We start from the raw sequence: 22,781 nt of genomic DNA, 5'->3' as shown, positions 1-22,781 counted from the left end.
GAACTTTTAGTCACGAATCTGGAACATTTCCAGTGGACGGGGAGGCGGACGGGGGGGAAGCGGACTGGGGCGTGGGGGGGCGGCAGACATGTGAGCCCACTGAGCATGAATGGCATCATGGGCTAAACAAATGACAGGTGATGTCATTTCATTGTCCCTTTCTCCTGTGACCGAGCTCTGTAAAAATAGGACGTGATCCCACCATCAAAGAGAGCGCATTTTCAAAAAGGCCACTTTAAAGGATAAAGCTGGTGATATTATTGTCAGCAAATCCCATTAAAAGACCAAAACCAAAAATTAATGAACCCTACTAACAAGTATTGTCTATTTAGCCAAAGCCTGATATCTCTAAAACTATTATAAACACATAAATGAGCTGCACCTCACTGTAGTTTATTAGACTCAATCCTTCACACACCGTCCTGTTGCCGGAAATACTCACTAGAGAACCAAATGTGTATAAATCCGCCACTGAAAATAGTTCCCAACAGTGCTCTCTAGTATTTTATCTTATTCCTGTAGATACCTGGTTAAATTTAGATCACTTAACATGATAAAATGTGACATAATAATATATTTCAAGTAGGTGCAGTGGAGCTTGACAGGTTTCAGTGATATAAAAGGTTTGGTTTGGGTGCCAGGCCTGCAGAAACCAGGAGGGAGGGCTTCTTGGTAAATTGTTATTTGCATCAGAAATAGATCCGGCGAGGTTCAGGGAAACCAGGTGCAAAATAAAAACAAGTTACCACACATTTTGCATATTTATTTGAATTACATTGAGATTTGTAATATGCCGATAGATTGAAGAGAAAGCTGCTGTGGATCGACCAGATTCTGCTGCTCTGAATAAGACGTTTACAGTTGTCTGCAGATTAGATTCAAATCAGACGACTAGCAAGGAGCAAGAAAAGAGTGAAAAGATCCACTTGCTCATTTTACAAGACAGAAAAGAAATGTGTGTGTGTGTGTGTGTGAGAAGAGGCTGAAGAAGGTGGGAGAAACAGAGAGGGGATGAAGTTTCTTGCCAAAGAGCCGGGAGTGAAAAACTCTCTGATCGTGGGAACTGTCTGCACAACAAGCTCGACTGAAACCAACACCGACCCAACAGGTAGCACCACCGCTCATAAAACACGCTGCGGCTTTTTACAGACTGTTGTGACAGTGTTTACATTGGCATCTGCTGCACACACACACACACACACACATTCACAAAGTATGAACACAGTAGTACTGATTTAATGTGAGAACATCCACTTTGCTTACTCCTAACTTTAATCTTAATCCTAACTCTAATCTTCACTTTAACTCTGCAAAATCCTCACTTTAGAGGATTTTAATCTTGTGTAAATACTTAAAAGGACATTTGAGCCTTATAAGTATAGAAATACAGCACACACACACACACACACACACACACACACACACACAGTATTAGCGTCTGTTTCCGGGGCCTGAGGGTGTTTCCCTCTGTGCAGATGAATGTGAAAAAAAAAAACAAGCATATTTGTTTATCGTGTGCGCACCACACATACACACACAAATACACACACACATGCAGCTGGGTTGCTCAAGCCTCTGCTGAAAACACACATTATATCCCAGACCCTGACTCTCTGCACCTTGCTCATAAATCATCGTTTAAAGGTGCAGTGTGTAGAATTTAGTGGCATCTGGCAGAACAGACGAGGCAGAAATGTAAAATATTCATACGTATGTTTTTAATTAGTGTATAATCACCTGAAAATAAGAATCATTCGTTACATTAGAATGAGCCCTTTATATCTACATAGAGAGCAGGTCTGAAACTAGAAGTTTATGTCCTGCGTCATTATGAAAAAAACCTTCTCAAGTCATTTGACAACATTCTCTGTTACAATTTTAGCTATGACGAAGGAATATTATCATTTCTGAGGTATTCCACATTTCCATTTTTACATTTTGCAGATAGTTTTGTCTAAAGTAACACATAAATGGGTTAAAATACAAGCCACAGCAGATCAAGCAGAAGCTTTCCACTTGTGCCATAAGGCTCACACTTTGTTTTTTGAGAAAGAGCCTAAGAAAGATGCAGAAAAACCATCATATGAGGTGAGTAAGTCTTCACAGAAACAAGGTGCATCTCTGAGTCAGACATGGATTCCTGCTGACCGAGTTTGGTGACTCATTCCACCAACGAGGGACCTCCCGATCATGTTCTTCATATTCCATACTGTAATTTTTCTATCTTGGTCTCTTCTGTACACACATGTATTACATCTCTGTCCGTCCTGGGAGAGGGATCCTTCCTCCGTTGCTCTTCCTGAGGTTTTTTTTCCATTTTTTCCCTGTTAAAGATTCACAGATTGTAAAGCCCCCTGAGGCAAATTTGGGCTATAAATAAAAATTGACTTGATAGACCCTATTTTGTACAGTGACATGTTTACTTGGTATTTCCTCCTCATACAGCACAACTTGTGTTTATGGAGACAGGTTCTGCTGATTGTTTATTTCTCAGAGTTCTGATATTTTCTACCGATTACCAATAAAAGCAAGCAAATAAAAGTTTACTTTCTCTGTAGCAAGAGAATTAAACATTAATTTGATTAGTTTGTATTGTGGAAAGAGCAGAAAGACAAATATTTTTCCAAATTTATATTCCAAAGTAACTGTACAGTGAAACCAACAGAGGAATATCAATTACTAATATCACAATCAACAAGTGAGGAGGTTAAAGGTCAGAGGTCACAAAGATCCCTGGCGGTGCGACAAATGTTCCTGCTCTCTGGCACGGATCACTCATGACAGAGGAAAGCTCTTCCTGGCTGTGTCTTCCTGTCTTCCTGTCCTCGAGTCACTCCCGCTGAAAGGATGATGTGAGTGTGCGACGGTTCGCCATAAGAGCCGTCGAGAGTGTGTGCAGAATTTGAATGCAGTCTGGTTTTGTTTGTTGCTAAGAGGACTCTGCGGAGCTGTGAGGAATCTGTCGTTTAGAAGCCGCCGGGCTCAGTTTGCATCACTTTCTGCAACCTGACTTTTTTGTTCCACTTAATGTGACGCTGATCCGATCATCTGATCACCACTTTTTCCACCAACGGGGCAAAAAATGATCTATTTTAGTTTCCTTAATTCTCACAAAGTCTTCCTCTGTGGTTTGTTATCTTTCAGTTTCTGCACCTCTAACTGTGTTTTTGTAATTTTTGTACAATTTTTGAGGCGATTCTCCCATTTCACCAACTCCAACTGTGCTGATTTTTAAAGTTTGGAGCTCCATATTTTTCATCTGACTATTTCCTCTGTTTCAGATCGTTTATATGAGCGAATAAACTGAAGTGAAACCTTATGGATGTCCTGGTTTTACCTCATCTTATACAGCATAAATGGTGGTTAATTAAGTAAATAGTGAGTTTGCGCGGTGAAGTCCAGGGAATTTATTGGTCCAACTGGTTTTAGTCCAAAACCACAGGAGCATCAGACTGAGCTCTGCTGGTGCCAGTTCCTCACTGCTCAGGGAATATTTACTAAGGGATTTTTGTTTGGAGAGAGTTCCTGTAACTCCACCCTGACACGGTTGTTTGCAGAGTTGCACCATGCACACGAAAAATTACACTACAGATAAAACAGATCATAAGAGGAATTCACTTCCAAAAGTGCAATCACATTCGGACAGCAGGTCTCAGCTCGGACATCATTCAGTGTAAATCAGGATGACTTTTAATCCAGAACAACGCTGGTTTATACAGTGTATCTACATTGTGCTAAACGTACTAAATGAAAGATGAGTGCTTGTTCCAGCAGTGCAGGATGATGCCATCAGCATGTCTTGGTCTGACTACTTCCTCTGTTTAGCAGAATGTGTGGGCTGACCGTACACATCCTGTGTGAGGGTGTTGGCACAAAACACACGTGACAACTGACTGTGAAGCAAAACAGTAAGTGAGCATCGAGACAGTAAACTTAACCACAGGAGTGCAAAGTCTGAGAGTAGAACGAGAAAGAGTGCACTTCTTAAAATAAATAAGTACTTGATGATTGATAAGATGCACTGACTGGAAGCTATTGATCCTTTAAAGAAGATCCACACTGTATCCTGACACTCATCTGTATTTTCATACAGATTGTGGATGCAATAATAGCAACATAAACACCAAAATACAATGCATACTGCAACTAACTCAAGTTTTTTTGCACTATAATTTGCATATTACATATGTTTTGCACATTGGTGTATGGGTATATATAGTATATATACCCACGTGTAACTGTATATTCCTTTTAAATATAATATAGTTTTCCTTTTTTATTCCTTCTTTTAGTGCTACTTTTATATACTTTGATCTATTTTATTGTTTTATTCTCTTCTAATTGAAAATATGAATGCGTTTTCTGTGCGTGTAGCATGGAGGGGGATTCAACTGCATTTCATTGTGCGATCCTGTATTGTGTTATGACAAAACTGAACCTTGAACCTTAATCTGTCCATAAATCCTTTAAACTCTAAAATGACAGAAAATAGCGGAAAATGTTCATAACAATTTCCCAGAGCCCGATTTGACATTCAATTTACGATTGTAAAAAAAAAAGGGAAATGTAGCAAATCCTCACATTTATCAGCCCTGAAGAAGTATATTTAGTTTCTTACTTTATGTACCTTCCGTGCAGGCGGACAAAACAACAGGAACAGTTATAGTGACTCTTTCTTGCAACACATGTGAAGCGGTTGGTGGTAATAATGTGCAAGAGGAAATGTAGTAATGCGGTAGCAAAAGACTGTCAATGAAGTTTTACAATATTCATAAAATCTTTGAAAACAATCAAGAAAGGAAATGCATTCAACATGTTTGTTTGGCCTAAAGGATACACGCTATTTGGTGAGAAACACAGATTGTAAACAAATGTGTTTTTCTAACAAGCTCCATGAACCAAACTGACTTTTTGTCACCGCCTGTTTACGTCTGACCAGATTTTCTGCTTTGTTCGTGTTTATTTAGTCACTTTTTTTTTTCCATCTTCTCCCCCAACCACCTCCTCCCCTCTACCTCGCGGTCCCAGGTCACGATCGCAGCAAGCTAATCCCAGATTAGCCTCCCAGCAGGACGTGTGTTCAATCTCCTTTGATGTCTGGCTTGCCCCGAGCTGGGCCGCAAACCTGCACCGATCTAAAGCTCGAACCGGCTGCCACCGCCTGCAGGACGCCACATCGAATTACAGTACAGGGCCTCCGCTCCTGAACACATCAATTGAGACCACTTTTTATGTGACAGTATTGTAAATGGGATTACTGTGCCAAACTGAACCCCAGCGCCCTTTTGTTAACTAAACTGCGGCCAGATTGTGGTATTTTCAAAAGGTCATGACCTCTAAAAAAGGGGAAAAAGCAGCTCCTGAGAGGCTTTGATCATTTTCTAACACTCAAACTGCACATGTATGCTCCTGAAGTGGCACTTTTTTAATTTTAAGAGTGACCGAATGTTCATGGTGCACACATCTGTCTCAACTCAGCGACTGAGAGGACAGCTTCAAACAGAGATGGAGAGGGCAACGGAGGCAATATTTACTTTTTAAAGTCCAAAATACACGCTGAATAAATCTGACCTCGCCATTGTGCAAAGATTCATACACACATGGTTGTGATATAACTGCAGAATCAATACAACTGCAGAGGAAAACCCACGTGGATCACTATATCATACCGCGGCTCAGGCGGAAAGCTGCTGGATCTGAGGTATCAGACAGAAAGCATGTTTTTGTTCCCGACATTACTCACTTTCTCTGCTCTGATTTTGCCAAAAGATCCGACATTTAAACTCGTAGTACTTCATAAGTCATGAGATCACGATCCAAAATCTTAACATTTCATACACGTGGTTAAGATATCAAACGACAAGCCAGCAGAACTGCAAGGAAACAGACCGAACGATTCGGGCGTTGTCGCTCACATTCCTCTTCCAGATTGTTGAAACTGAGTTGGAATAAAGATATTAAAGCCTTCAATAATCTTTCAGCTTGGCTTTCTAACAATATAGTGATTCTATCATTTTTTACAGCTCATATAAATTTATATGATTAATTTAGAGTTAGTGACATGTAGGGTTCTTCTCTTTATGCAGATGAACTGCTTTACTGCAAATGAGCTAAAAACTATTTGGGCAAAAGCTTTATTACAGTTATTAGCTCAAAATAACTTGGAAAAACACTGCATATGAAAGTCTTTAGTCAGGTTGAACGCTTCTGTCAATAGAGCATCAAATGTCTGTCATGATCATCATCTACTGAAATATATTTTAGATTATTTCAGATCTGAAGGTTGATCAGAAACTGGATCAACACCGACTTGGCTGTGATGTCGAGGGGACGTTCAGGTTGACGAGACGTTTCTTCGGTTCCACTCCGGTTCTCGTGGAGGAACGTAGTCTTTGGAAAGCTGCTTCGGTGTTGCCAAGACCTCGACGCGGTCACTCGCTGTGGTTCTCCTCGCCGCCTTCGAAACCTGTTTGCAAAATAACGACATGAAATCAAGTTTGTTAGAAGAAAACAGCAGCCTTGAAATCTGCTCATCGTATTATACGCTCACTTCCTGTTTAGGCACTTTTGACATTTTGTATTATATAATGTATTAACCAACACAAAGAGCCAAAAACAAACTGCAGAAAAACAGATCATATAGGAAGACGGCCAATAAAAATCTGGAAATTGCATGCGAGCCGAGGATGCATCAAACAGTCATTTGGCTGAAGATGATTGGAAAATTTTAGCTAATTGAAGGAACTATTAATCAGTTTATGAGAGCTGCTTCCAACAGCTGGAAAATATCTTAATTGATTGTGTGATGACGAGCATAAAGTCTAACTAATAATGTTTCATTCTCTATTTTTAAGTTATAATTTTTAAAGAATGTTCCTCATAAATAATAACTTGACATTACTGAATTTTTAGTCTTATAATGTTATTTAATTGGCATCACTAAAATCCTTCATTGACAGAGTTCAAAAATATTTGCAGTCGGTGCTCTCACGCTCCAGATGGACTCTTCTGGGCGTCCGAGCTCGGAGCAGACGTTGCTCTCCTTCAGTCGGGGAAGTGACAGCTGGGCCAGTCGCTGAGAGATTTGGGTTGTTCTGGAAGTGAAGGAAACGATGGAAGCAACGCTCTGTGGAACGAACAGATGGAGGAATTTCAGATTTCATTACAATGCTACACGGTCTGTCAAGGTCAACTTAGACTTTCAGTCATTAGTTATTTGAAGAATGGAGTGAAACATCCAAGAACTGGATTTTGGAAGATCTGGTTTGTTCTTTTTTATGTGTGATGTGGAACTGCTAAAAACAACAATCACATTCAAAGTAGGGCTGCAACTAATGATTTTTCATTATCTATTAATCTACTGATTATATAATTGATTATTCATGTGGTCTGTAAAATATAACCATCACAAGTTCCCAGAGGCCATGTTCAAGTTTATTTGAACTCTAACATTGTCATATTTGTAATTTGAGATTGTCTTTGTGTGTGTGAATGAACTGTATTTGTATATTTTTTTGCAAACTTGCTTGCCTGAAATTGCTCCTTGAGGGCCGAATAACAGCCCAAAACCCAAAGATAATCAGTTTATCATCAGTGAGGAGTGTAAAAAAACAGAAAATTGCACGATTGATTATTTGATCATGAAAATCAGTTCCAATTAATTTCCTGTTGATCAACTAATCAACTAATAGTTGCAGCTCTGATTCAAAGTGTGAATTATTCTTGATCTTTAGGTCTAAAATGGTATAAAATAGTTCAATTTAATTCAAAATACTTAATTTGGATAATTTGAGGCAAATGAGTTTTCAAACACAAGTACATATGGACAATTAATTTACACATAAAACATCTTTACAATGTGACAAAGTTAGAAAGAGTCAATATACACAAAGATTAATGGCAGTTCAAAACAATACCCAACACTACAAAGTCAAAGTCTATCCATCTACATGCAGATAATTTGTAGGCAATGTAGCTGCTTGAGACAACAAAACAAAATGTGACCTTCACAGTGTCTTTAAAACTCTATTTAAAGGACCAGTGTGTAGAATTTAGTGGCATCTAGTGGTGAGGTTGTAGATTGCACCCTTCACCTTCACCCTCCCCTTTCAAGCATATAGGAGCAGCGTACGATGGCTGCGAAAAACACGAAAGGTCCTCTCTAGAACCAGTGTTTGGTTTGTCCGTTCTGGGCTACTGTAGAAACATGGCGGTGCAACATGGCGGCCTCCATGGAAGAGGATCCGCTCCCTATGTAGACATAAAGGGCTCATTGACGGAAACACAACAGGTCTTATTTTCAGGTGATTATAAACTAATTAAACATACTTCTGAATATTATATTCCATTTCTGCCAATAGATCCCCTTAAATCTTAGACACTGGTCCTTTAATAAAGCAAACAGTGCTAAATGAACATGTTAGCCAACATAACATTGCATTGCATGTGAGTTTTCTCTCTGTAACTGCCTTGCAAAATGTGCGGTTGATCCCTTTCCTGCACTGCAATGTCTAAGTGAAATATTTAAGGATCTTAACCTCTCTGTTGCTCTGGAAGTCTGGATGGTTCAGTTTGGGGTTGGAGAGCTGAAGCAGTCGCGGTGTGATCACAGCAGTTTTCACTCTAGGATCCACGTGCCAAATAGGACAGTTATTCTCACACTGAGGCATGTGAGGAGGCCTGTGGGACCCGAAAAAAAAGAATCCTGTAAATATGCTGCAATAAATAAACATCTGAAAAAGCCCTTTGTATTGAGATGTGAGGGGGGGTTTTCTTACATGAACAGAATTCTCCAAAACAGAGCTGAGATTTCAGTCACTTCTCATGGAAACTTTTACATTTCTTGAATGAAGAGAAATGATAGTTGCACCAAGGCTGCAACTAAAGATTATTTTTTATTATCTATTAATCTGTAGATTGTCTCTATTAATCATTTTGTCTATAAAATTATTTCTTAGAGCCCAAGGTAACATCTTCAAATGTCTTGTTTTGTATGACAAACAGTCCAAAACTCAAAGATATTCAGTTTATTGTAATGTACGACAAAGAAAATCATCAAATCATCACATTGGAGAAGCTGCAACCAGGAAATTTTGGCACATTTTTGTTTTCTGTCAATAGATTAATCAATTAATCGACTAATTGTTGCAGCTCTACACAGCATTGTTACAATTGACAATACAAACAACACAATATATCTCATCGGGGGGTGTGTAGACTTGTTCTCGTCAATATGTGGGTGTATGTGTATTATTTAAAGAACCATATTATTATAGAGGATGCATTTTATTCCCTCTTCAACATAAATTTAGTTACATGCTTAAAATGTCATTGGATGCAAGTACAGTAATAATTTTGTCAGACTAGGCACTTTTTTCTCCAAACACCACACGTCTACTTTAGGATATAAAGATATCTGATTATTATTATCATCTGCCATATGGGTCATGCTGCCTTGTGTTTTGTCTGGTCTGTATTTTTTTGTTTTGGCGCAACAACATGAGAGGATTACATTTTGGCTGTCTGTGATTGTTATTCCTCATACAGAGAATTAGAGCAGCGATAAATCAAACCAATCTTTATAATTACAAAAGCAAACATGTATTTTGTGTATAAAATTCAGAAATCTAACAACCCTGGATGGATCTCTCCTCCATGCCCAACAACATGTTCTGCCGCTGTGGTCAGGATGTATAAAAAGACTTCCGTGGCTGTCTGCGAGCGTCCCAGGGGTCCTGAACTTTGGACAATGAGCTCTATTGTCTGCTCTCCTCGCTCTCCCACAGTCTGACACTGAAATAACAGATGTCCAAACGCTGGCTTCCTCGCGCAGCATGGAGACGTTAGTGTTGGAGCTGAGCCTCAGCTTGGCCTTCTCATATTTATCATTATGATATGTTTCATTCTGCTGCAATTTAACTCTCTAGACTTTGGTTCGTATGTGGACCCCTGAGGGAGGATTAAAGCTTTCGAGTTTGGAGTCATAAATCTGCCAAAACACCACAACTGGTGGCATTGAGGTCTGCTGAGGAGCGTTATGTGGAAATAATCTTTAAAACAGATATTTAAAAAGACTTTGTTGTGGTTCTGGTCTATATACTGTACACTATCCAACACTATATTACTTATTTTATGTAATAGGACCCAGTGTTTTCTTTCCTATTCATTTAATCATCTTGTGATCTCAGGACCCCTTAAGCAAACAATTCATATATCAAAATTGTTAAACCTACAATAATTGATTATTTGGCCACTTGGGGGCAGTAGAAACAAGCTGTAAACGCAACATTGTCATATTATCACCTTTTAAATTCATACGATGAACTTGTTAGCAAACAGTTGTTTATTTACACATCAAGCAAACTTGCACCAACATTAGCGTTCATTTGGAGTCATATTTCTGGCCAACTGGTGAATGTAAGTTCAATATTCACTCTGTTTTGGTCTCCACTCCTGAGAGGAATATCTGGCTTTTTATCTGCTAAATGCACCACTATGTTCACCAGCTAGTTGCTAACTTTTTCCTGTTTGACACTGAGCAGGTAGAGTCAGTGGGCTTTTAGAGCCTTTTCTCTGAAAACAGCTGCCTGCTGCGGCTGAAAACAATGCTAATACGCTAATAATCACTGGCCATAAAACCAAAAACTAATGACCTGAAAGATGCTGAGATGCTCGATACAAGTGACCCTTTTCACATTATACAGTCATTTGATCCATTTTTATCACAAAAATATTGATTAAAGCCACTTGGAGTGTTTTTGTTTTGGACGATTGATCAACTAATCGTTTCAGCACCAGTTAGACTAGTTAGCTGGTGTCAAAGTGTCTAAAACAACACACTCAACAACAGTAAACAATCTAAATCTCATTTAAAAAAACAAAAGTCATTAAATTAACCATATCTACTGAGTTACAGCGGTGGCCAAGCTGCAGGTTTATAAAGTCAACCAGCTGTTCACAGTCTGAGCTGCAGAAAACCTAAAAAAACCTCCAATATGGCCACCAGAAGGGATGTTAAATCAAGTCATAACTCTCCCTGTAAGCACTGATTTGGTAAATTATAGACTTTTAGATTAAAATTGTGAAAAATTTGGTTGAAAAGTTCAAGTTTTGTCTGCTTTATAACCACTGAAATGTGGTGTTTATATGTAACCCAGATGTCTAGAAAACTTAAAAGGCTTACTGGGAGGGTTTCCTGGTAGCCATGCTGGAGGTATTTAGAGGTTATGCTCTTGTGTGGCTCAACTGCCCAACACAACAGAGTCGATATGGTTATACTGGGTCTGTTTTTGCGCTGAGAATTGAGAATCTCAACACTAATACTTCAAAATTTCAGGTAAGATACTGTATAGCTGTAAACACAGCTACTGTAAGTTAAGTTACTATAAGTAGAAGGCAGTGCAGGGTTTGTTTGGTTCTGCTCAGACCTCATGTTACTGGTTGTGTTTGATGTGTAATGAGGCTTTTACCCCGCTTCCTGGGAGCTACAGTCGCTGGTTTTAGGTGTTGACAAGCGGACAATGTGTTTGTATTGGGACGCTTTGGAGGAAGGACGCCGGGTCTTCCTGAAGAAGCTCCCCTCCTCCTCCTCCTCCTCCTTCCTGCAGGAAAATGGAAGCTATTACCAGATCCATTATACGCTGTGTTGTGTGTCGGAGACAAAAGAATGTCTCCAGCCAGTGGGAGGGAAGAAGGGGGAGGGAGGAGGGGAGGTTGAGGGGGGGATGCAGAACAATGGATAAGTATCAGTGCACGGCTGATGATGACGCAGGTAAGAGTGGAAAATCATCTGTATTCACAAAACAATTAAACTTTGTTAAACAATTAGTTGAGACTGGGGACTGATATGTGTCCAAGGTCAAATGCTCCCAGCTTTATTCTGACTTATTGTTTCCTCAAAGCAATCATTCAAATAAGTAGTCCAATGTGTGATATTAAGGAAATGTTTTGACTCTGCAAAATCATTCCTAAGTGATATTAAAGGTTAATTAAGGCTTTTGTTATTTTACATTTATCATATTGTCATGAAATCCCACAAAAAGACCAAAACCAACAAGGAATTGATGCTCTTAACAAGTATCGTCCGTAGTTTAGTCCTGTTGCCAGAAATTCTCACAAGAGCACCAAATGTGTGCTAATCTGCCGCTGAAAGTAGACAAAAATATAAAACAACACTTTATACTCTAATGACTAAAGTGTTTGATTTCAGTCGAGAGCTGAGTTATACAGTTTGTATCAATATAATATAATGAGACGAGATATCATCTGGGATTTAGTTGTTGCAGTATCATCAAGCTTAAAACATGTTTTCTGCTCTACAATCTTCTGAAATTATCTGACTTGCTGAGTGAAATTAACAGTTAATAAATGTACCTGCTTAAATATAAGACTGCAACTAATGATCGTTTTCATTCATATATTATATTAATCGATATTATTCTATTTTTTCAGTTAATCAATTTTGTGTTCAGTCAATAAAATGTCAGAAAATGCAAATGACAATGTTTGGTCAAATCAACAATTAGAAATCCAAAGATGATCAATTCACAGTATTATAGAATATGGACAAATTGTTATTGATTAACTTTCTGCCAATGTAGTTATTGATTAATGATCTAATTGTTTCAACACTAGAATTTTGGTTATAGTTATATCACCATATAACATAAATATTTCAGCTCCAGCTGAATAAAACGAACAGTTAATGATTGTATTAACCTCATAACTAACATTTTATCATATCATCCACACCAAGGTTAGATGAGATATAAAATTTGTTCCAAACTATCAGACAATTAATGGATTAAAAAAAAAATTAATCAATAATTTTTCAAGCAAAAGCATCAAGTATTCTCCGGTTCCAGCTCCTCATATGTGAACATTTTCTGCTTCTCTGTATTTTATATCACTGCAAATTAAGCATCTTCAGGTTTTGCACCATTAGTCAGACACAAAGAACAACGAAGACGTTAAATTGCGACGACCGTCTTTCACCGCTGACATGTTAAAAAACAAAAGACTGACAGATTAAACAAGAAAATAATCTGCAGACTAATCGAGAAATAATCTGCAGATTAATCAAAAATGACCAGCAGGTGCAGGCTCATATTTAATGAAAGCAGCAGCTGCCATTCCTTAAATTTTGCTACACTTTTGATACTGAGGTAGCATCAGAGATATGGCGATAACTGATTATGTGTTTAAAGACGTAGTTCAGCAGGGCCAGTGTGTGTTTTTGTACAATGTTTTTCCAGATAATCAGATTAAAAATGAACAAAAAGGACTAGACTTCTTGACTGCAGCAGTCTAATTATCAGATATAACAGACCTTCAAATACATTAATCACAATCTAAATGTAGTATTTAATAAAGCTAATATGTATCTAGCACTGTAAAGCAACAGTGTCCTCTCACAGCTCTTTAAACTGTAAATCTCTGATGAACATCCTGCTTCCAACCAAGCAGCAGGTGATTGCTGTCATCTTCAATTACGGTATTATTTGTTCTGGGAGCTGCACTTCCTGTGAGGGCGTCTGATTGAATTAAACCGCATGTTGCTGCGCTTTAAATCTGACAGCTGAGGAGGGAGAAACAACAAACAATATCAAAATAGCAAAAGCCTTGAGAGCTGTAACTACTCTCCTGTCACATCTCTTCCATCACTAATTGAGCCTGACAGCTCTCAGGGATCCTCGCCTCTGCTCAGGATGCAGCTGGCATCAGTCCTGCACATCACTTCACAGTCTGCATTTCCTAAATCAACTCTGTGCCAAAGAGCATCAGAAGGAAAAAAGCCTTCAAAGTCCATTACCCTTCAGTTTTGCAAACATTTCCACTAATAGGTTGACGCAGCACAACATAAAAAGCTTGTATACAGCGCCCTGCGGCATCAACACAGACAGCTCTCTCTCTCTCTCTCTCTCATGCTTTTTTGATAGAGTCATCAATAATGTTCCGGGTGCAAACAGGCTGCAGTTACCTCCGGTGGTCCTCCCTTGCTGAGAAGTCTCTTTTGTGCTTGGCCAGGTATTGGATTCTTGCACTTGGAACAGCTCCGAGCGCTGAAGCAGACAAAGGCCATATCGGCTCCTGGTTGCCCCAGCTCAGCCTCTCACTAATCAATAAAAAAGTATCCAATAAGAAGCTGCGAGGGCGAAAAAAGTTGGTGTAGAAAGCAGAATAAATACTTTCCAATTGGGCAATTACACCATGAAAGAATGATACTTTCAATCAAATGTGGCCTCCGGTCATTTTTCTATTGTTTTGCCTGTTTAACCTCACAGTCAGAACGTGCCAGACATCTGTCTCTAATTATGCAATTTAGAGAAATTACACTCAAGGAAGGAAACACTGACCGCAGAGGCTCCTGGATTCTTGGAGTCTATTTCACACTGGATCAATGAACAAACATGCAATTTCATATGATGTAACAGCTGGAAGAGAACTTGTCCTGAAAATGCTTAAAATGTTTACAGACTATAAATGAACAGAGGCGATTTGTAGTTTCTGCTCGTCTTGTGGTAGGTGATATTTCTTGCGGTATCAAAAAAAAAAAAAAAAAGGTTTGTTTATACTGATGTAAGAAAAAAAATCTGATTTTAATCAAGAGGAAGAATCTAGTATGCAGCTACTCACCAAGGAGTCGTGGCCCAAACTGTTTTTGAGGTTTTGTGCTGCGAAAGCTCCAAGATTCTGCTGAAAAGACATTTATAAAAAAAACACAAATCAGCATTAAATACGATGTGTATTTCAGGGACTTTGGACCGAGGGAACATCCAATCACTCTGCGTTGTCCAAAAACTTGTCTTACTCTTCAGCTGTACACTCCAAACCTCATCGTAGCCACTAATCAAAGACATTATATACTGTTAAAGTTCATCTGCATGTCATCCAATTTCATTACTGTGGTTTTTTTTATATTGCAGTGATGCCTCAAAGATAAATTTGACTTTTGTAGCTTGGAATTTCAGGCTTTTTAAATCATTTTCTTTATTCCACAGTGACCCCTCAAGGAAATATACAGGAAAATAAAAGAAGTAGGGAGATATCAACACTTGTAGTCCAGTAATGAGCAAATACAGTGCAGACTTTATCTAGCTCGATGCCACAACTATCAGATGAGCTTCATCAGCACCACCTGTCATGTTCCAAATATGTTCATTTATCCATCACTTTTAAATATCTGTTTACATACCTGCTGAAAACTGCATAAATACCCACTGGGGTGCAACACAAGTATCCCTGGTCGGGAATTGTGCAAATATTTGTGCAAAAGAAAGAAGAAATACTGAAATCTAGTAGTGCAACATTGTGTGTACTATTTTTTTTTAATTTAAGTGTCATAAACCCAGAAAATGCCCAGCTCACAAGACATTTACATCACCTACAGAAGAAAGAAAAACACATGGAAAGCCAGCTGATAGAACTTTATATACATGAGTCAAACATGTTATATCAGATTTATTTAGAGTTATTTATTTATTGAATGGGACAGTGTGCAGTTTGAAACATTAAAGATGCACTGCACCAGAGTTAGCTTAAAGCTAATTTGCATCTGTAGTCCCCAAACTTACCCAAATATAAACAATACACTCATACTTTGATGGCAACTATCCAACAATAAGTAAGTTATGTCAAACGCTATGTATGTAAACATCTACTGTAATCTAAACAATACACAGTAATATATTAGAGTATATGCAGACTACAGCAATAATACACTAGTAAAAAGTAAATAAACAAATATACAGATGAGCAAACAAATACAACTTTCAATTATTACTTAAATCAGCTGTTATCTGAACAATCTTAGCATGATTGCTTAACTTTTTGATGTTTGTTAGAGTAGCTGCATCTGAAAAACAAATAAAATAAAAAATATAAATAAAAATGAAATGACTTTACCTGTTTGATGGACCAAATCTGGACTGAATCCCTGCAAGAATCAACAACAAAAGACATGAAAACATTAAACTACAAATATTTAAAGACCCTGTTGCACATGAGAATTGTTAAACTCACCTTGTTTTCCAGACACCATCTCAACTTGCAGCAGTAAACTGGATGTGTCGGCTCGCTGCCCGTCGATGGTGTCACACTAATCTGCCGCTGTTGCCATGGAGCCGGGAGTCCTTAGCAACCTACTCCACACCTGAGGACTCCTTGAAACTGGAGTCAGCTGCTCGCTCCATCCATCTTTGCTGTCTCAAGACTTCCGACGCAGGATGTTAAAAGGAAAGTGATACATTGAGGTCAGCGGGGAGGGCGGCTGCTGCGGTATTTCTGGAGAGCTGGCGTGTTTGGATCAGATTCCAAATATAAACGTGCTTTGATGGTGTGACGACAGAGTAAATGTCAGGAGCTATGTTAGGAAGAGGCTATTTCCTCACGTGAGGAGTCAGTCCGCCTTCACAGATAAGATGTTATTATTAGTTTTATCCCCATAAACATGGCGCTGCATAGTATCCTGATGGATAAAGAGACTTCATCAAAATGAAAACACGACAATAATTTACTGAAAACAATTTATTTAAATGTGAAAAAACTGTATAACAATCTGTGAAGAATCTGTTCACACAATACTGTATGTTGGATATGTTTTGGTGTCAGAATAAAGCTATGAATTTTGTGAATGAACTTTTTTAAAAATATGCTGTTTGAAATCTTTACATTCCTCAAATATTGTTCAAATGAAGCCTTTTGTACATCTTGACCTTTATCCCACAGTGCAGACAGAAAGTATTAAACAGATTTCACCAAACTAAACTGTATTAAGACAAAAATAATAACAGCAAACAGCTCATGAAGCTAATCTAAAAGACATAAAACACATCTGGTTTATATTCCCTTTGAAGATAAATTCAATGACCTTTTTAAGATAAAGAAAAAAAAAAACATGTAACAATGAACTTGTATCATAAAAGTGTTTTTTTAAGCCAAACAGTAACACTCCTGAAGCAAGAAAGGCTTTGAGTAGTGTTAAGGTTTGGTAACTGGGTGACTTATCAATGATAAAAGTAGCTTCACCACTGTTCCTGTATCAATAAACAGCTGTTTTATTTAGACATTAAATAGTTTTGGTTTACTGTTGAAACTCTTCTCGTGTGTCAACAGGTTCCACTAGTTTTTATTAAAGCTGCTCTCAGCATGTTGGCGGCCCCAAATGGCAGAAACAGGTCACTGTTTGAAAAAATTTAAATACCCAGAAATTGTGTAACGTACCATCTGTAATCTGAACACAGCACAGAGATGTCTTTTTAGTTTTACTTTGACATCTTAATTGGTAACTTCCTGTGAGCAGAGATACGACAGCTTTAATAAGAACAAAGTGTTTAAATCTAACAGATGTTTATCGGGCGGGTATGACAGCCTCGGTTTGAACTCTAAGTTGATAGAATGAGTTTATTATTTTCCCATTAAAATCTTGCCAAGTACAGCTCTGAGTCTTTATCTTGAAGTGTTAAACATTCTGTGAATCATGACACACAAACAACCTTTCGTACTGTATGACGGTGCTTTTACATATATATATATATTTTTTTGTTTACAATATCACAAGACAGTAAAATTTAGAAAATAGGTATTTCTATGATGCTAAAACTCATCACTGGTGATAAAACTGTACGCAGCAGATGGCCTGAGTGACTCTAACAGCCTGAAGTAAATCCACAGTGATTTTGTACCATCTGACAACCTGGAGGCAGCTCCGACCTGAGCTGCTCCTACAGTTGTTTATCATCATCATCATCATCATCATCATCTGCAGCGCTACATGACATTAGCAGCACACAGAAACAGTCACCAGTGAAAAGCCTTGTAAACTAAAAAGCATTTATAACTCTGTGGAAACAACTCGTCCCCCACTGGGACAAAAAAAAAACCTTTGGTGAAGATGAAAGAACAATAAAATTTGGTAAGAATGTCCTGAAGGCCACCGATTTAAATAAAAGGAGTTTCTGACAGAACATCAAATGCAAAGAAACATTTAAACGAGACGGAGCACATCAGCTATACTGTACGGAAGACGATTAGGGCCACATGTGAGAAATTTATTTGAGTTCTGAGTTTAAAGTCAGAGTTCGGACATTTCTGAAATTAAACTTTATTCTCAGAAATCTGACTTTAAACTCAGAACTCAGTGACCTTAATCCTCCTCCGTAATACGTGTCACATGATGGTGAAACACAAATTTAAAGTCAGTGAGGTTTAACATTTTCAAGCTCAGAGAAGTAGTTTTATAATCCCAACTGTTACATATTAGAAAAAAAAAAAGTTGTTTTAATTATTTTCTCACAAATAAATAAGAGTTTCAGCCAACCTGGTGTAGTGAAAACACAGTAAAGTGAAAAAGTGCAAAGAGCCGATTAAACGTTATCAAAAGCACAGGATTTAAGTGACGAACGCTAACGGACCGAGGATTTAACGGAGGCCGGCGGGTTTTAATTGCCGTCACAAACCATCTGGATGATCAGGTCCCGAGCGTCCTGAACGCCTGAGCTCAGCTCCGTCTCTCCCTGCTTCACATGGGTGCCGATGAGGAACAGCTTACGGTCTCCGACCTCGGACAGGGACAGAGCCTCATGGAGGTCGGTGATGCTGCAGGCTCCCGGAAGATCCTGGAAACACGAGCCAAACACGAGGAGACATGTGGACAGAATTATTACTATTATCCTCTCACTGCATCCAAAAACACAGCCGAGGACACTTTAGAGTTTATCTTTTCAGATACTGGACAGAACTGAAAACTGAAATGAAACTACCTTCTTTGTATTTTCAGATAATGAAAATAAAGCTTCTTTTTTTGTTTTGTCCTTCAAACAAGACTTGGACTGTAAAGAACCTGCTCAGTTTTGTCTGAATTTGAAGCATTTGAACAAACTAAATTCCAATTAAACTGCTTTTACTACAAAAAATGTAAAATATATATAAATTACATGAATAAAATGACATGATGTGTACAATTTGTGGACAATCCTGGTGATAACAGGTTGCAATCATGTTTTAAATTTTAGTTGTGAGGCTTTTGTTTACATTTGGATCACAAACTTCTGAACTGAACGAGAAAATCTCATCTGAACACTGACTGAAACGTCTCTAATAATAAACCAGAGGACAGGAAGCCTGCAGGCTTTTGCTAGAGGACAGTCTGGAGTGTTTCCTGTCATGCTCACCTGTTTGTTGGCCAGCACCATTAAAGGCAGGCGGGGGTCAGAGGCCAGCAGCTCATGTAAATGCTTCTTAGTGACGGGGAAGAGCTGCGGATCGGAGGAGTCGACCACAAACACCAGCAGCAGAGCTTTGGAAAGGTACCTCTGCCAGTACGGCCGCAGCTCCTCTTTACCTCCGACTGACAGACAGACAGACAACAGACAGACAGACAGACGGCTGTGACACTGACTCACTGCTGGATGTTCAGAGAGAGGTTCACACCAAAAAAAAGAATCACTAATCGCTAAACGACATGTCTGAAACTACTCAAAATGTACTGAAATATGGATTTACAGTTGTATTTGTTTCTAGAGTTTACAGCTACTAGTGGTGAGTGACATAATGTTATATGTTTACTGTAAATAAATGATAATTGACAATTTGTACATCTGATGGTGTTTGCTGAAAATCTGCTGGAGTTGAATGAGCAACATGAATCAGAGGGGTTTATGGGATATGTAGTTAATCAACAACTATTATAATAATGTATTAATCCTTTCTGAGTCATTTATCTGCTTCCACCTTTTCTAGCATAGAGATTTTCCACTTTCTTTGTCTTGTATGACTAATAACCTGAATAGCATGACATGTAACCACAATGACCCTGATTTGGTTGTGAACCTTTGTCACATGTTAAATAAAGACCGGATCTAGACTCACTTTCTAGGAACTCGATGTGCATGTCCTCTCTGTTGATGGAGACGGCGTTGAAGCCCTGCGTCGGCTCCATGTCCTGGTCCAGGCAGCCGGTGGCCAAACAGTGCAGCAGGCTGGTTTTCCCGGCTCCGTCCAGACCCAGAACCAGCACCTGTGTCCCCCCTGACACCGCAGGCCTGGACTGCAGCACCACACACACGGACCAATACACAGAAGATTAGGGTTGCACTAACATGAAGCAGCTGTACAAAAACTTTGACTAAATAATAGTCTAAAAACTAAAAAATACAATTAAGGAGTAAATGAACTTCTTGTACTCTGTAGATCTGAAACAAATACTTGATTCATTGATTAGTTGATTGACAGACAAGTAATCAGCAATAATTATGATAATCAATTAACTGTTAATGACAATTATCAGCACAAACATTCCCTTGGTCAGCTTCTCAAATGTCGTCATTTGCTGCTCTTTTCTTTATTAGATCATTGTAAATTATTTGGCTTTTGGACTGTTTGTGTGACAACAGTTGAACGATTCATCAAGACAATAATTAATAGATCATGAAAATGATCATTAGATGCAGCCCTAAAACAGACATTAATTAACAACACTAATTCAACTAAGACTGTAACCAGAAGACATGTTGTTTGTTTTCAGTCCAAAACCCAAAGAGATTCAGTTTTCTACCACAGAAAACTTTACTAAATTGTTGCTGATTAATTTTCTGTCTATTGACTAATTGATTAATTGACTTTCAGCCCTACAAAAAACAGACATGGAGTATTAAACGATAACAGAATTTTTTTTTATAACCAGCGAGGGCTCATGAAACAGCTATGAACTCAATTACTACTTTTAATTTACTGTATATCTAATTTTGTAAGTGATGTCCTACGTTACCCAGAATGCTTTACATCAACCCACAGTGAGCTTGCCTGAACTTGAGCCAGGCTGATGTATCTGCAGATATTAGCTGGTATGATATATATGCCAATGTGTCAGTATCCACTATATGTTATATGATTGAATGTGGCTATTTATGTTTTGTATTGTGGTAACCTGCTGCTTATTTAGAGGCATATTTATGGGGTGGCCTATACAGTAAAATTATGATAAAGTTACCCTGAGATTATCCTATTATCATTATTATTATTGTTATTATAGAAGAGATGATTTAGGGCAAATTGATTTTAACTAATTGCATTATTCAATGTTTGTATATAAGCTGATGTAGCTGCTGTTTATATTATAGATTGTGTCCATCTTTGATGATGAGAGGTGTTTTCTAATTGGATCAACACATACAGACTGTGGGACTGATTGTCTGACAGCTCATGCTCCCTGATTAGCTTCACCTGAGCAGGTGTTGGTTTTATCTGCCTTATTTGTTCCTCAGCTTTACTTGAAGGTCTAAGGACCGAAACGTTGTATCTTTAATAAAGTCTATTGCTAGTAAAAGGTCAGTATGAGGAACTTCTCTCTTCTCTTACCTGTGAACATTTCCTCCTGCGCACCTAACTACAAGCAACTGAGGGTGTGCACGAGCCTTTACAATTAAGATTTGAGGGTTTAAAAATGTGTATCTGCTTCATCTCCTGCATACTTTTAGTTGATATCTCTAAGGTGAAGTGGCAACAACATGCTCCCTGTTTGCACATTTTCCTCGCATTTGATATTTTAGTGAGAACATTTTGACATATTTGTGACGCCAACAACGGTTTCCAGGCAGGTGTGTCCGGTAAAGTTAACGGGGTTTTTTTTTTATTTTTTTTTTTATACCTCTGATGTTTTCTGCGCTTCAGCAGCGACAACAGGCGCCGCCGCAGCTTCCTCTCTCCTCCCCTCTTCCTTCCCTTCTCCCTTCTCTCTGGCACTTTTCCCGACTTGCTCCGGCCGACTTTCAGACTTCTTCTTCCCAGAGGAGGACGCGTACTTCCAGATAACAAATGCGACTCCGCCCGCAAGAACGACGGAGGCGCCGAAGACACCGGCTTCCCTCATCCCGAACATGGTGTTCAAATCAGCCGTCATCCGGTTGTTTTTTTTCTTCTTAACTACCGCTTTTTATCCGTCGGTTTCCGCCATTATCCGAGTTGTAGTGAAGGTTTAACTTTGTTCCCTCTGCTTGTCCTTCTCCTCTTCTCAACAAGTGGATTAACAGCCAGACAGGAAGCTCAGGAGGAACTTCTCTAAACGATGTTTCCGGGCAGGTTTTTGTTTATGCGGCGTTCAGTATGACCACTAGAGGACGCCATTACTGCTACGGGTTTATTATTATTATCATTATTACTATTATTATTTATTTTCTCTTTATTGACTACATGAATGAACATGATGCCTCAAACAACACATAAGAAATAGAAAGAAAATGAAATAAAAACAAAGAAATGATAAAAAGAAATAAAAATAATGAATAAAAATAAATACATGAAATAAATAAAACAACAGTACAGAGTTAAAGGCGCGGTGTGTAAGATTTAGTGCCCCTTTCCTCCTTTTCCAAGCATGTAGGAGAAGCTATGGTTGCCGCAAAACTTGTGAAAAATGCGAAAGGCCCTTTCTAGAGCCAGTGTTTGGTTTGTCTGTTCTGGGCTACTGTAGAAACATGGCGGTGCAACATGACAACCTCCATGGAAGAGGACCTGCTCCCATAACGGGCCCATTCTAGGTTAATGAAAACACAATGATTCTTATTTTCAGGTGATTATACACTAATTAAAACTTATTTGTGAATATTATATTCCATCTCTGCCAAGTTCATTCCACTAGATGCCACTAAATTCTACACATTGCACCTTTAAATGAAGATTATATGCTTATATCTCACTAACAGCATTACCACTAATAAAAATCTATAGTTAATACAATGCAAATTGATGAAAGGAATACTACACCAGAGATAAAATTCATAAATTCT

General features: G+C 38.5%; 2 protein-coding genes across 4 annotated transcripts; both read right to left on the bottom strand.

Annotated features, from left to right (window-relative positions):
• Nucleotides 1–4,310: 4,310 nt before the first annotated feature.
• Nucleotides 4,311–16,427, bottom strand: LOC121901644 (testicular haploid expressed gene protein-like). Of its 3 annotated transcripts, none has more exons than XM_042418534.1 (8): nucleotides 16,021–16,427; nucleotides 15,904–15,934; nucleotides 14,635–14,694; nucleotides 13,979–14,113; nucleotides 11,469–11,600; nucleotides 8,538–8,679; nucleotides 6,992–7,126; nucleotides 4,311–6,466 (listed from the first exon to the last, which is right to left on the bottom strand). In XM_042418534.1, exons 1-8 carry the CDS (start codon nucleotides 16,037–16,039, stop codon nucleotides 6,335–6,337), a joined length of 786 nt encoding a protein of 261 aa, XP_042274468.1. In that variant the 5' UTR covers nucleotides 16,040–16,427; the 3' UTR covers nucleotides 4,311–6,334. The 3 variants fall into 3 exon arrangements, with proteins under 3 accessions (XP_042274468.1, XP_042274469.1, XP_042274470.1); XM_042418535.1 differs by having other exon boundaries at nucleotides 14,635–14,691; XM_042418536.1 differs by lacking the exon at nucleotides 11,469–11,600.
• An 82-nt stretch (nucleotides 16,428–16,509) lies between these two features.
• arl9 (ADP-ribosylation factor-like 9) lies at nucleotides 16,510–22,091 on the bottom strand. Its single transcript, XM_042418537.1, has 4 exons — nucleotides 21,644–22,091; nucleotides 19,867–20,044; nucleotides 19,170–19,345; nucleotides 16,510–18,614 (listed from the first exon to the last, which is right to left on the bottom strand). The coding sequence occupies exons 1-4, from the start codon at nucleotides 21,893–21,895 to the stop codon at nucleotides 18,438–18,440; spliced, it is 783 nt and encodes a 260-aa protein (XP_042274471.1). The 5' UTR covers nucleotides 21,896–22,091; the 3' UTR covers nucleotides 16,510–18,437.
• Between the last annotated feature and the right edge of the window lie 690 nt (nucleotides 22,092–22,781).

Source organism: Thunnus maccoyii, chromosome 8 (genome assembly GCF_910596095.1).
Source record: "Thunnus maccoyii chromosome 8, fThuMac1.1, whole genome shotgun sequence".
Lineage (NCBI taxonomy): Eukaryota > Metazoa > Chordata > Actinopteri > Scombriformes > Scombridae > Thunnus > Thunnus maccoyii.
This window is presented reverse-complemented; position numbering and strand designations above follow the sequence as displayed.

Coding starts and splice junctions, on each gene's coding strand:
- LOC121901644 (XM_042418534.1), bottom strand. Junction 8,680..11,468: donor TGTAGCTCCCAGGAAGCGGG/GTAAAAGCCTCA, acceptor CGGGTCCCACAG/GCCTCCTCACATGCCTCAGT. Junction 7,127..8,537: donor ACTTCCAGAGCAACAGAGAG/GTTAAGATCCTT, acceptor TTCGTTCCACAG/AGCGTTGCTTCCATCGTTTC.
- arl9 (XM_042418537.1), bottom strand. CDS start 21,895: ATGACGGCTGATTTGAACACCATGTTCGGGATGAGGGAAGCCGGTGTC. Junction 20,045..21,643: donor AAGCGCAGAAAACATCAGAG/GTATAAAAAAAA, acceptor GTGGTGCTGCAG/TCCAGGCCTGCGGTGTCAGG. Junction 18,615..19,169: donor TGGTGCTGGCCAACAAACAG/GTGAGCATGACA, acceptor TCGTGTTTCCAG/GATCTTCCGGGAGCCTGCAG.